The sequence below is a fragment of the Anomaloglossus baeobatrachus genome, chromosome 6 (assembly GCF_048569485.1).
Source record: "Anomaloglossus baeobatrachus isolate aAnoBae1 chromosome 6, aAnoBae1.hap1, whole genome shotgun sequence".
Lineage (NCBI taxonomy): Eukaryota > Metazoa > Chordata > Amphibia > Anura > Aromobatidae > Anomaloglossus > Anomaloglossus baeobatrachus.
Window position 1 is genome coordinate 110,766,595 of NC_134358.1, and position 15,543 is coordinate 110,782,137.

The 15,543-nt window shown below is 45.3% G+C and overlaps 1 protein-coding gene across 1 annotated transcript in view; it reads left to right on the forward strand.

Moving 5' to 3' along the window:
* JPH1 (junctophilin 1) overlaps positions 1-15,543 on the forward strand; it is a 156,104-nt gene that overhangs the window by 117,517 nt on the left and 23,044 nt on the right. Inside the window, exon 3 of the mRNA XM_075353163.1 lies at positions 7,986-8,104. Coding sequence (XP_075209278.1) covers positions 7,986-8,104 — 119 coding nt within the window. The remainder of the gene's footprint in view (positions 1-7,985; positions 8,105-15,543) is intronic.

The window sequence follows — 15,543 nt, forward strand, 5'->3', positions numbered from 1 at the left end:
TTCCGCCCAGTGCGCACAGGATTTTTTTTCTCCATAGGATTTGCTGGTGATTCACTGCAGAGATGTTATGAACATTTTCTGCAGCGAAACATGCAGAAAATCTGCGGCAAAATACGGTAAGTGCGCACATAGCCTTAAGGGCCCGGATCATCAGTCTTCGCCAGAATTCTGATGTAAAATTGTTTGAAATCCTTTGTGACCTGGTACTTTACAGTCCTGGGCAGCTCTGCCCAATTTTTTGAAAGTGGGTGGATAGCGCCTCACTGTGCCCAAGAGACAAATTCATTATAATATACGTAACAAAGGTTTTCTATAGAAATGTACTTGAGGCAGCTGAAAGATCTGCCGAATTCATTAATGGGCTTGGCTGCTTTCTCTTGAAAGTGGAAACCTTACTAACCAAATGACCAGCATTTCTGTCCATTCAGTGGCTGCTGGTGGAGGAACATGTCACCAGACCTGGCCATCAGCTTCTTCTAACTGAAATAGACCTCACATGGGAAAGCTGCTTTTCTATAGGAGGAGCTGATGGACTGGTCTGGTCAATGCTCCTCCACCAGCAGCCATTGTATGGACAGATGTGCTGTGCCTTAATATGTGTTAACAAGAGATTGAGGCCAACGCCATTGATGAATTTGGTGCATCTTACTCCAGAACACAACGCCTAAAACACTAGTTCCGAATAATAACCTCTACAAATTGTTTTCTCTTGTGATCTATGTTCACATCAGACACCAAGCAGGAATTTCAGTTAGAGAATATTATCTGTCCCATTACATTATGGAAACCTATCAGAGCCGCGTCACATAATAAGTAGCTGGATTATTATTGTGCCGTGAGCCGGGCTGCTCGGATCCGGATCTGCAGTGTGGCTCGAGGGATTCCACTGGACCCGGGGGTCATGCGGACACTTCAAATAAAAGGGGACGTATTTGTACGGGACTTGCTGTAAACTGTTTGTGATGCCACCCACAGTGTGTGATGAAGTGCTGCTGTTGTGGGACTCCTGGGGGCGATGGGATGGCAGCTGGATGTTAACCCCTCCTTGGGTAGGGATGGATGCCCCGGGGCCCAATGTTTCTATGCCGGGGATGGTGACTGCAGGGGCCGGCGTGCCCGGTCGGACCGGGGGATGTTAGGTTAATCACGGTTGAATAAATCACACAAGTCCAGTGGTAAACCAAGGTGCTGGTGGCCAGCTGCCGCGGTCGGGTGTATCTGGTCCCACTCTGGGCTGATGATCCGGATCACTCTTTTCTGCACTCAGTGTGTGATGTGTTGGACTTCCCGGTGTGAAACACGGGAGTCCGCTCCCGGTCCTTTTTGTTGGGAGCCTTGCCCGCTGACGCTCACCCTTTGGGATCTACCGGGCCCTGGCGGATGCCCTATTCCTCTCGGTCGGTGGTTGTCTGCTTTTGGGACTTTGGTTGGGACAGGACCTATAATCCTACCCTCAATTTGTTAATTAGCTAGGCCGTTGGTTCCGGTCCTGGCTTCAGGGTCCAAGTACCCCTCTGTGCACGGTTTCTGGGTCGGTTCTCCGGTGTCGGTACCGGCGGGCTCCAACCCTGTCCCGGTCCACCTCGGATCTCCGGCAGCCGTCTTCCCGTCTCCTGCTAGATACGGACCACCGTGCCACCTAGCCAGTACGTCGGGGCTCCAACCCCGACGCCTTTCCTTTCTGACTCCGCACTTCACTGGAACTACACTGCTCCTGTTGAACTTCAACTCCTCTCCTCCTTTCAACTCAACTGAAAAAATGACTGTTTTCCCGCCCCGGGTTCTCTAGATCCCTAGGTGGGCGTTTCTCTTCCGCCTGGTCCGGCCCACTGGTGTGTCTGTCCTACCCTAAGGGGGGGTGGCTAGGGTTTCAGGTTGGCTGGTATGTAACACTTTGTGGGAAGGTGTTGTGCGGGGGCCTTACTGTGTGACTACCTGGTTTTGCCAGGGCGTCATATTATTAATTAATGTTCTCAGAAATATTCTACCTTTTAAAGAGAACTTGTCAGAATGATTTTGTAATGTAAAGTAAAGACCTGGCTATAATGGTGCTGTAATGCTGCATGTCTTTTTTTTCTAAGCTAAATAAATCCAACTTTTCCAACCTCTCATCATATGTGAGGCCTTCCATCCCTTGTAGTAGTCTAGTTGCCCGACTTTGAGCTGATTCTTACTTCTGAATATCTTTTTTAAAATGTGAAGCCCAAAACTGGATCCCATATTCTAGATGTGGCCTTACAAGGGATTTATAGAGCAGTAACAATACTTTGAGATCACGGGATCTATTATCTCTTTTCATACACCCTAAAATCTTGTTTGCTTTAGCAGCTGCTGCTTGACATTGAGTGCTGCTGCTCAGCTTATTTGTAATGAGAATACCCAAGTCCTTCTCCTGTTCTGTAGTCCCGAGTTTACTTCCATTTAATGTATACGCAGCTATAGGATTACTCCGTCCTATGTGCATTACTCTACATTTTCAACATTAAATCTCATATGACAAGTTTCTGCCCATTCCGACATCTTATCCAGATCGTTTTGTAATATTGTATTGTCAATGAGGTGTCAATCAGAGGAGGAGGCGTGCTGGACTGCCATGTGCACAACATTGTAGTCTGAGCAACGAATAGTGCTGCGGTTTAAACAAACATCCAAATAAACAACAGATCGGACCTTGACAAGACAGGCAACCCGAGAATTCTATGTTTTAACCTTAAGCTGTCTTCAGCTTACATAGCAAAAACCTGCTGACCGATTCCCTTTAAAAATATAACAGTGTTAAATCCCATAAATTTTTAGTTCTTGATCATTATGAGGCTAATAATCCATGGAAAGACAGGCTCACTTCTCAGAATTGCTATGTACTTGCATATTCTGAAGTGCTAGTTCTTCCTTGTTCCTGAGATGGTCTCTAGTAGAGATGAGCAGACCCGTGGATGTTCGGGGTCTGCGGGTTCAACCAGACTTTAAAGTCCTGTTCTGCAGCTGAACTTGACCCGAACCTCATTGGGTCACTGTTTGGGCAGTTTGCATCTCTGCCCACATACATTCAGCCATAAAAAAGAGCATTTCTAGGGGAGAGAGGGCAGGGTTTTTTTGTTGTTTTTTTACCACACACTACATCTGATAACACTATTTTACCCCCAATGTGAGCCATTCAAACACTGTAAGCGGCTCGCACTGGACCGAGCGTAGGTTAGCATATGTAAGCACCTGAACTCGAAAACTGTTTTGTTTTTTGTTTTTTTGTAAATTCTGTGTTGGTACAAACACCGAACTTTAAAGTTTGGGTCCGCTCATCTTTAGTCTCTAGTATTATGAGCCCAGGATTATTATTTTTATTATTATTTATTATTACTATTTATAATTATAGCGCCATTTATTCCATGGCGCTTTACAAATAAAAAGGGGTATACATAAAAACAAGTCCAGCAATCATGAACGTTACAAAAACAGACTGGTACAGGAGGAGAGAAGACCCTGCCCGCGAGGGCTCACAGTCTACAGGGAATGGGTGATGATACAGTAGGTGAGGACAGAGCTGGTTGTACAGTGGATTACTGCACTGAGGGCTATTGTAGGATGTAGGCTTGTTGGAAGAGGTGGGTCTTCAGGTTCCTTTTGAAGGTTTCCACAGTAGGTGAGAGTCTGATATGTTGCGGTAGAGCATTCTACAGTATGGGGGATCCCATAGTATGAAATCCAAGGAAGCAAAAAAAACTCCTTGTCATGTTACCAGAACCAATTCTTAACTTTACAGCCATTGTGCCTTGTCATAAGGTAAACGGCTGCCATGAAGAGTTGTAGTTGTCATGCCATAGTAAGTCCTTCTGTCCATCCATAGGCATTAGAGTAATAACAGCATTCCCCACACTGTTACTGCACCCCCACCTACCTGAACTGTCGACACCTGCTCGTGAGGCTTCATTTGCTCATGTTACTTGTGCCAAATTCTCACCCTCTATCCCATAGTACACAAATCCGGATTTGTTTGACCGGGAGATGTTTTACCACTTCTCGGTGATTTAATTTTTGTATCTTCTTTTGCCACTGGAGCCTTGTTTGTATTTCCCTTAGACAGTGGTGGCGCTCATATTGGTCATCTTCTGTTATAGCTCATCAGTGCTAACGAACGACAAGTTGTACTGACATGTAACTTGGAGCATAGGTGTTGTACTTGGCTCTAATTTGCTTAACTGTGCTCCTCCTGTTTGTCAGAATCATTGCTGATTTCTTCCTATAACACCATTCGTCAGCAGGTTGTTTGTATTCACAGGATCCTCCTTCGGTGGATGTTTTTCATGATTTGGTCTATTGCATGAGAAAACCAAACAGGGTTGGCAGGTTTCAAAATCTGGGCCCGGAGTACTCTAATGATAATACCGCTTCAGAAGTCAATCCAATTTCTCTATTTTCCTATTCTAATGTGGATTCTCACTGAGAATGTGCTCACTTCATGTCACATGTCTAATTCCATACCCACTCCAAACGTGAAAGGCCTGGTGTCTTTAACTTCTTTTTGAGATAGGACATACATTTTTATCATAGGTCGCTAATAAAAGTATGACGCCTGCTCAGGAGCTGAGCCTGCATCATACCAGGAAGATGCCAGCTGTGTTACGTATTCTGCATCTGCCTGTAACTGTCGCTTCTGGAATTTTTTCTGATCACTGCATTTTTACCAATTAAATGCCTCTGTAAATATCTGATAGCGGTATTTAAATATGACATCATTGCCAGTGATGGCGTACCAACTCCCTTTGGTTCCACTTAGCGTGATAGCGGGGAACTGATGAGCTACCAGCTGGGAACCTGCTGAAGGCCCCCTTAACTGCAATCTGCGTACTCCTGAACTTCATAGGAGACCTGCCTATATTCTGGAATACTATGAGATTGAAAAAATAACAAGCTCCATGTAGCTATGTCTATGGAAAAATAAAAGTTTTTTGACAAGAAAGAAAAAAAAAAAGCTTACAAATATAAAATCATCTGTAGGGTGTTAAGACATTAATCCCATTTTCCATGAAAATAAGCCCTGGAACATCTTTCATAGCAAGAAATAATATAAGATCCTTTCCTATTTTTGGGGAAACACAGTAGGGTGGCCATTCAATATTTAGTTGCTGTATATATCGGTGACGCATAGACTAGCATGTATTGTGATGCAGGCAATACAGTACATCTCACGAGGTACTGTTGTTCTGGACACCATGACTTGGACATAGACTGCGGCGTCAGCATTACTGCTCAGACATTTACACGGTGCGGTACAATATTAGGCCGGTTTGAGATTTCTGTGTTTCAGGTACGTGTGACATCCGTTTTTAACACTGATGCCACACGTACCCATGTTATTCTCTGGAGTTACACACGTGTGTGTTTTCACACGGACCATGAGAACCCGCATGCACACACGGAGACATGTCTGTTTTTTTCTCCAGCATCATGGGTGTCACAGAGATCGCACATTGATGTGACCCGTGTGACATCAATGTGACACCTACCGGAGAAAACACGGGTCTTTGAAATATAAATATTTTCTATATTCACTTGTATTCTGCGCTGGTTTCTTCGGCTCCGCTGTCTCCTGCTTCTGACCCCCGCTAATTATGCTCATTGAATATTCACTGCACCTCAGACCTAGAAGCAGTAGCATCGCCGTGGACCGCGCTGGGGACAGCATCGCCGGGGACACCATCGCCAGGACAGTGCCGAGGACAGCATCGCCGGGGACAGCGTTGGTGACAGATGAGTATCCAGCAAGCAGTTTGTGTGCAGTGACTCCAGGAGGTCATTGGAGTTCCCAATGAACTCTGATGAACCCGTAAAGTCACCATCGTGACACCTGCTGTCGCGGGGGTGTCATCAAGAGGTCATCAGAGTTCATTGGGAACTCCGATGACCTCCTGGATGTCACTGCACACACACTGCTTGCTGGATACTCACTTGTCCCCTGCCCTGTCCCGGCGATGCTGTCCCCGATACTTTCCCCAGCGATGCTCCTGCTTCCAAGTCTGAGGTGCAGTGAATATTCAATGAGCATAATTAGCGGGGTTCAGAAGCAGGAGACAGCAGAGCCGAAGAACACAGCGCTGGACACAGGTGCATAGAGAAAATCTTTTTATTTCAGACAAGTGTTTTCTCCGGTACTTGTCACATGTACAGTATGCAAACAGAGATGTCACACGTGTGACACACGCATGACGCACGTCAGCCCATACCCATGCGCGTGACTTGTACCTGATTAAACACAGACATCTGAAACCGGCCTTACACAGTAGATTGGCTGATGGAACATTAGGTCCCTTTAATTGTTGTAAGTGAGCATGTGGCAGTGTTCTCTTCCCATTGTGTGCTGTCAGCCAGCAGGTTATACATCAGAAACGCTGAGATGTCAGCTGTTCATTGTCAAAGATGATTCCAAGAAGTCCAGATTGTTTTCCTGAAAAAAAACTAGGCTAGTTATCATGCAACAAGCAACCAATATGTCAATTTACGTCATTGAAATGTTTCAGTTTTTTAACAGTAATGTAATTAAGAACCGGAAAAAATAGGAGCAATTTATATGCGGCCGAACACTGCAAAAGTTAGGAAATGAAGGCTGATTCTGTCTTCGTAGGCTATGGTCATGTTGCTGCTTTTTGCGGGTTTTTTTTGGTTTTTTTTGTTTCATGCAAATTAAAAGCCGCCTATTACAGCACCAGCAAAAGCGGAGATTTCAGAATCTCATGCACACACTTGCCTTTTTCCTGACCGAAATGGAAAACTGCTGCGTTTTTTTAAGAAAGCATCATCTCAATTCTTTCAGCGTTTTTGCAATCAATGAGAAAGTGCAAAATGCTGCTGCGGTTTTTGTTGCTAATAAAATTAACTTTATATAAACATGTATTGTAGACAAAAGACTCGCCAAAAAAGCAGCACAAGAGCAGCAAAACAGCTGCAGAAAAAAGCAGCAAAAAAGCAATGTGTGAAAAGAGCCTATGGGTGAGGAGGTGCCGCAATGAAAGGCTAGTTGGCGGATTAGTTTGAGTTGTTGTTTATCAGTCAGTTGATTTCTGCCAAACACCAGTCAGAAATGTCCTTGGTACTCTACACTGTTCCTCCTGTTTGTCCTTTCCAGATGAATGCTAGCCAGTGTAACATCACCCCAAAATTCTGTTATATGTATATTAACAATACATATAAATGCTTTGAACCCTTCTTAAAATGTTTCAAAAACGTATTTAGAAAGTTAATTATCATTTTGTGTTTCTCTGGTTGCAGTCAGACGCGCCCCCAGCCTGTGTGACAGCGCATGTGACTGCTTGGAATTACACACACGGTCTGCGTCTCTATAGTGGTGTAAAAATAAATAACTTAAAATATCAGGATAGGGTCCCCCCATATTATGATATCCAGCACAGATAAAGCATATGGCTACAGGCTGCAGCCCCCAGCTGTGTGCTTATATTGGCTATGTATCAAAATAAGAGGGACCCCATGCCGCTTTTTTTTTTCTTCTTAATTATTATTGGTACCCCCCATATTATGAAACCCAGCCATGATAAAGCCGACAGCTGAGAGCTGGTATTCTCAGGCTGGGGAGACTCATGGTTATATATGTATGAACTGTTGATTAAGCATAGTTGTAATGAAATTATTGGACCCACATGCCCATGTGTCTACCAAGAATAGGCATTTTAATTCTCTGGATTTTGATCGTCCCTGTGAGGGTTTCAGCCATTCTGTGCCTAATGATGTATGTGAGACTGTCCAGGACCATGCATTGCACAGGATCTTCTTGTGTACATGTGTAAGTGGCGATGTGTTTATTCTGGTCTCACACCGGTGACATCTGTTCTTTGTTGTCTTTGCAGCAGACTGTTTGTTTTTCTGTACTTGTCACCTGGCAAAGCTGCTGAAAAATGAGGCAAAGGAGAGGTGAAGTGTGCTCTATGTAACCCTTAGGCTGCCATGCATATGGTAACCACATTTCTCCTCTGTTGTAGGACAGCTCATGCTCGTGCCAAGGGGGATGCTGCTGACCAGGCAAGCCAAGCTGCACGCCAGGAGTCTGACATTGCCAGGGCTGTGGCACGAGAACTGTCACCGAGCTTCCACCAACCTGGTGAGGAAACCACTTTCTTGACTTTGTTTTCATGCAGTCTCTTTTTTTTATTTTCCCATTCATTTTTTATATCATTATATGGCCATATTAGAGATAACAGCTAAGTACCGTATTTTTCACACCGTATAACACACACCGGATTATAAGATGCAACTCAAATTTAGAAATAAAAAAAAGGTAAAAAAATGGGGTCCGTCTTATACTCCGGTGTTGGTGTACCGGAGGGGGGCGCAGCAGCAGCGGTGGAGTGGGGTCACAGGAGGCAGGAGCGGTGCTGGTGGGGTCTGTGCTGGCAGCGGAAGCTGTGGTGGCAGTGTTTAGCAGGCCGGTGCGGCATGTGTCCCAGATGCTATGTCGGCAGTCCAGGCTTCAAAGAAATGGCGCCCGGAGCGGTGCATGCGCAGACGGAGCTCTCAGCCAAAAGCCACCGCAGCTGGGACACCCACTGCACAGCCACCACAGCTGGGACACCCACCGCACAGCCACCACAGCTGGGACACCCACCGCACGGCCACCACAGCTGGGACACCCACCGCACAGCCACCACAGCTGGGACACCCACCGCACAGCCACCACAGCTGGGACACCCACCGCACAGCCACCACAGCTGGGACACCCACCGCACAGCCACCACAGCTGGGACATCCACCGCACAGCCACCACAGCTGGGACACCCACCGCACAGCCACCACAGCTGGGACATCCACCGCACAGCCACAACAGCTGGGACATCCACCGCACAGCCACCACAGCTGGGACACCCACCGCACAGCCACCACAGCTGGGACATCCACCGCACAGCCACCACAGCTGGGACATCCACCGCACAGCCACCACAGCTGGGACACCCACCGCACAGCCACCACAGCTGGGACACCCACCGCACAGCCACCACAGCTGGGACATCCACCGCACAGCCACCACAGCTGGGACATCCACCGCACAGCCACCACAGCTGGGACACCCACCGCACAGCCACCACAGCTGGGACATCCACCTCACAGCCACCACAGCTGGGACACCCACCGCGCAGCCACCACAGCTGGGACACCCACCGCGCAGCCACCACAACATCCTCTGCAAGCACAGCCACTGCAGCCCGCACGCACAGAAAGGCACCCGGCCGGCCGCACAGAGAGGCAGCCAGCCACTTGAGCAGGCAGCCCCCCGCGCAAATTCTCCACTTCCCAGTAAGCTATATTTGGACTTTGACGCATCCCTCATTTTGCTCCCAAATTTTTGGGAGGAAAAGTGCGTTTTATAATCCAAAAAATACAGTATATTATTAGGAGGCACCTTTTGACTGGTATATCATGATTTATCACATCATTCTAATATAATGGTAAAAAAGGAAGAGCTGGACAACTTCTAGCGTTTAGGTGCTGTTCCTGCCACCCTTAATAGGTGGTACGCCTTGGTAATGGACATCTATCGATACTGATGGTGGAACAGTAATATATGGTGGACCTTCCTGTCCATCAGAGGCATGTGCAACATTGACCTTCTCGTTTATACATGATGTTAGAAACAATTTGATTCCTAACACCCTTGAGGACTCTCTGCTTTTTAGGTTACACATTTCCCAATCCACGTATGAAAAATTCTTTACACATCTAATCCTCCAAGCTGTTAAAGCTATTGATTTGTGGCACTGGAAATCTCCTGACCTTGTAAATCCAAAAGACTGATACAGGGAGGTGGCCCAATGTATGTAAAAAGAAATTACTCAAACCTCTGAAGAAACCAACCATTTTTCTAAAGCGGTTATGCAGAATTAAGATATTGGTGGTTACCTATCCATAGTTTTGGTAATCAATATCTGATCATGGGGGTTCCACACATGGGAACCCACCGACCAGCTGTTTGTATCAACAACACTGAATGATGAACAGAACTGGAATAGTACAGCTCTCTTTACTGTCTAATTGCCGGTCACAGGCACTGTTACTCAGCTCCTTCTGCAGTGAATAGGAACTGATCTACAGTACCTGTGAATTGCCATCTCACAGTGAGAGGAGCTGTGCTGGCCATGTTTATTTCACCATCTACATTAGGCAGCAGCCAAATCTTAAAGGGAACCTGTCACCAGATTTGGCGACTATAAGTTGCGGCCACCACTAATGGGCTCTTATATACAGCATTCTAACATGCTATATATAAGAGCTTATGCCATTCTGTAGAATGTAAAAATCACTTTATAATACTCCCCTAACGGGCGGTGCAGTGCAGATTAGTCGGATGGGTGTCTCTGTTCTCCAGGTCCGGAGCCTCCTCTTTCGGCCATCTTTGTCCTCCTTTTTCTGAAGCCTGGGTGCATGACGCGTCCTACATCATGCACACAGGCGGGCAGTGAGGTCCTGTGCAGGCGCACTTTGATCTGCCCTGAGCACGGCAGATGATAGTATTGTAGTGCGCCTGCTTGGAATGACATGAGAGTTTATTACTCTAATCTTCCTTTTTGTTAGGTCTTCTCAGCTCCTTTTTGACCACATGAAAATTGAGCTGAAGTTTGTGTCAGAAATCAGAAGAAGGAAGATAATTGTTTTAAAATCTTCCATCAGAATAAGCTCACTAATAGCTTCCCAGTTATTCATTCTGCAGCCAGTAATAGACAGTGTAATAAAGAGTGTATAGAATGCGCAAGAAGTAATAGTTTTAGTTAAACCCAACTTCAAAACCCAAAAATCAAAACTTTCCATTAATAAAATAACATTGTCCTAGATCAGGGGTCGGGAACCTGTGGCTCTTTTGATGGCTCTCAAACAAAAACAAAACAAAAAAAAGTATTTTCCAGTTTGTAAGATGCACTGTTTTCCCCCCAAAACTGGGGGGGAAATGGGGGTGCGTCTTTCAAACTGCATATGGCTTACTGGGGTGGCAGTGGTGGCGCAGGGTCAGCAATACTGTCGCGGCATAGGTACCATTGATCTGTGGGCTGCTTTGAATCTCCCCCAGTTGACGAGATTGACTGCAAGAAATGGCTCCAGAGGCGGCGCATGCGCAGATAGGACTCCACGGCCATTTTCTTGAAGTCGATCTGTGTACTCGCCACGGCCATTTTTTTTAAGACTATCTCATCAACTGTGAGAGATTCAAAGCAGCCCGCCAGAAGATCAATGGCGCCTGCCGCAGTAACACCCGCCGCAGTGACACCCCACGAGCCCGCAGCAGTATCGCCGACCTTCCACACACTGACCCTCTTGAGCCACGACACCCACTGCTCCATGCCCGCATCATTGCCTACCTGCCTGCTGGGACCTTCTGAGCCGCTCCACCACCACCATTCCCCCCTGATGAGTATGGCAATTGCGGAATTACATTTTAAATATGTGACGTTCATGGCTCTCTCAGCCAAAAAGGTTCCTGATCCCAGTCCTAGATAGTGTCTATTCCTTAAAGCGAATCTGTCAGGAAGTTTTTGCTATCTAATCTGAAAACAGCATGAGGTAGGGGTTAAAACACAGAATTCACTGATGTGTCATGTCATGCTCCTGTGCTGTTGTTTTACTTAAAAAGAGTGTTTTATCACTAGGACATTATCATTGCTGTGACTAGCTGGCTTCTGTCATGTTCTCCGACACCACCCCCTCTTGTTATTATCAGCTCACGGTCTATAGACATTGTACATACAGAGCCTGGTGTGGGCAGGGGCAGCTCTGGTTCATTGCTAAATCTAAAAACTCAGCTGCACCCAGTAATCTAAGTGATACATCATTGGATTCAATATCTCTTTGCCTACATCCTGCTGCTCTCAGATGAGGAAGTAAAAACCTGTTAACAGATTCCTTTAAAGAGGACCAACCACCAGGATTTTCATATATAAACTAAAGCCAGTGCTATACTGGCGCTATCATGCTGATTCTAAACATACATTTAGTAATAAATTAAGATCGGATGTATACTTTCTGAAATATAGCCTAGTAAAGTCTGTGAAATACACTGTTCCTAGATTGATAGCAGCTACAGAATATGTAATATGTACGTCGGGTTTTGCTAGTTATTCTCGCCCCTGTCTGCCTGCCTGTCCTCCCTCCCTCTTCCCTCTGTAATAACAGAGACAGGGGGAGGAAGGACAGGCAGGCAGACAGGGGCGGGAATAATTAGCAAAACCGACCCACCTATTGGATATTCTGTAGCTGCTATCAATCAAATAACAGTGTAGTGTATTTCACCAAGTTTACTTGCCTATATTTCAGAAACTATACTTCCGATCTCGCAACTAAAGGTATGTTTAGAACCAGCATCCTAGCACCAGTATAGCACTGGCTTTAGTTTATACAGTACAGACCAAAAGTTTGGACACACCTTCTCATCTGTAGAACAACTGTTAAGAGGAGATTTTGTGCAGCAGGCCGTCATAGTAAAGGAAACCACTGCTAAGGACTGGCAACAAGCAGAAGACACTTGTTTGGGCTAAAGAACACAAGGAATGGACATTAGACCAGTGGAAATCTGTGCTTTGGTCTGATGAGTCCAAATTTGAGATCTTTGGATCCAACCACCATGTCTTTGTAGAAAAGGTGAACGGATGGACTCTATATGGCTGGTTCCCACCGTGAAGCATGGAGGAGGAGGTGTGATGGTGTGGGGGTGCTTTGCTGGTGACACTGTTGGGGATTTATTCAAAATTGAAGGCCTACAGAACCAGCATGGCTACCACAGCATCTTGCAGCAGCATGCTATTCCATCCGGTTTGCGTTTAGTTGGACCATCATTTATTTTTCAACAGGACAATGACCCTAAACACACCTCCAGGCTGTGTAAGGGCTATTTGACTAAGAAGGAGAGTGATGGGGTGCTACGCCAGATGACCTGGCCTCCACAGTCACCAGACCTGAACCCAATCGAGATGGTTTGGGGTGAGCTGGACTGCAGAGTGAAGGCAAAAGGGCCAACAAGTGCTAAGCATCTCTGTTAACTCCTTCAAGACTGTTGGAAGACCATTTCCAGTGATTACCTCTTGAAGCTCATCAAGAGAATGCCAAGAGTGTGCAAAGTAGTAATGAAAGCAAAAGGTGGCTACTTTGAAGAACCTAGAATATAAGACATATTTTCAGTTGTTTCACACTTTAAGTATTTCATTCCACATGTTTTCATTCATAGTTTTGATGCCTTCAATGTGCATCTACAATTTTCAGAGTCCTGAAAATAAAAAAAACTCTTTGAATGAGAAGGTGTGTCCAAACTTTTGGTCTGTACGGTATATGAAAATCCTGCTGGTTGGTCCTCTTTAAGCTTTTTTATAGTACCATGGACCAACGTGTGAAAAACACTGAACATTCTGGTTCTTAGCTTGCTCTGGAGTGTATCCAATTGTTTATTTTTTTTTGTCTGCGTGTCACGTGTGAACACGGCCGTTTGTTTCTAAAAAGAATCCATCTCTAGGTTAAATCAAATTGGCTTTTCTCTGTGACTTCTCCATGTTTAATACTACTCCATGGATTAGAGACCTCTCTTCTCCATCATGGCTGATATCACCGAACAAAGAATCTTTGTTATTCAGATAATACATCTCTTATCGAGAAAATTGCTCTCGTCTGTTGTGAACAAAGGTCTTATATCCCGCACATACAGGCCTCCAGTGTACTAGGTGTCACTGAAACAAGCCATGCTTGCCATAATAGGCTTTAATGCTATACGCAGCTCTGGAAAGTACAGAAGGGTATTGAATCCGATATTGTGTGAAGATGATATTATTAATAACCGTTAATAGAATGTGACAGCGTGTAAGGTCACGGGCAGGAATTCATGCACGGCTAAACGGCTTGTAAAATACTGCGGTTGGGAGACATTGCTTTGGGTGCTTGTAAATTGATATTAGTTGTACTATGTAGGATTTTTTTGTGCATCAGAACTATACAACGGACATGTTGGTATGCAACAGCGAATGCGCGAAGTCACCGTATTCTTACATTTGTCAACTACTGTTCTCAGAATAACAATTCCAGTATTACGTCCTAAATCCAGTGCCGTCACCAGCCCCACATTTTTCAAGTCCGACGTGTCACTTTAAATGGCGATAACTCCGAAATATTTCAACATATCCCATTGGTTTTGAGTTTTTTTCATGACACATTATAAATGCGTTCAAAATTTTTCCCTGTGTCATTATTCATTATTACACATCACTAAAATATATGGACATCTATGGTTTGATTTCTTTGTTTGTGTGGATTGGATGGATTGTTACTGACATCTGGTATGAAATTCATGTCAATAGCACTTTTAGAAATATATTTACTTGGAAAATTAGTGACATGTTCACTACTTATTTCATCCACTGTAGAATTAAAGGGACTCTGTCAGCAGATTTCTGCAATGTAACCTGAAGATTGCATGCTGCAAGAGTTAAAACAGAGTTTTTCAGCCCTGAATGTGTTATCTCAGTCTTTTCTTTTTTTTTTTTTTTTCTTCATTTACCAGCAATATTAGCTTAAGCCTGTTATCTTTATCATTTGTAAGTCTCAGCATCAGGTGAGATGTAGTCCGCCTCCGCCCCCAGTGCCACTACTAGGAATTTCAGGGCCCCATACTAGCAAAATTTTGGGGCCCCCTTGAGACTCCGCACAGGCTCCATCCCCACTCCACCTCCACCCCTCAAACCTTCCACAGTCCGTCGCCACTCTTGGAAGGACATATATACCGTACACACACACACACAAACTGGTGGCCAAAAGTGTTAGCACCCTTAAAGTTGTTCCAGAAAATGAAGTATTTCCCTTAGCATATTAATAGTACATCCTCTACACCACCCCTCTTGATAACACACCTACAACCTAACCCATCTTCATAACACACGTTCTACAGCACCTCTTTCCACAATACACCTTCTACACCACCCCTCTTCATAAAACACCACTTACACCTCCTCTCTCCATAACACACCTTCTACACCGCCTCTATCCATAATACACCCTCTACACCGCCTCTTTCCATAATACACCCTCTACACCTCTCTATAATACACCTTGTACCTCACCTCTCTTCATAACACACTTCCACAGCACTTCTCCATAATACACTTTCTACAGCACCTCTCTCCATAATACACCTTCTACACCACCCCTCTTCATAACATACCGCCTCTCTACATAGCACACCTTTTACACTGCATCTGTCCATAATACAGCCTCTACACCGCCCCTCTCCATAATACACCCTCTACACCACCCCTCTCCATAATACACCCCCTACACCGCCTCGCTCCATAACACACCCTCTACACCACCTTTTTCCATAATACACCCTCTACACAGTCCCTCTCCATAACACACCTTCTACACCACCCCTCTCCATAACACACCTTGTACACTGCCTCTTTCCATAATACACCCTCTACACTGCCCCTCTTCTTAATACACCTTCTCCACTGCCCCTCTGCATAATACACTTTCCCCACTGCCCCTCTCCATAATGCACCCTCTACACCCTCCCTCCAT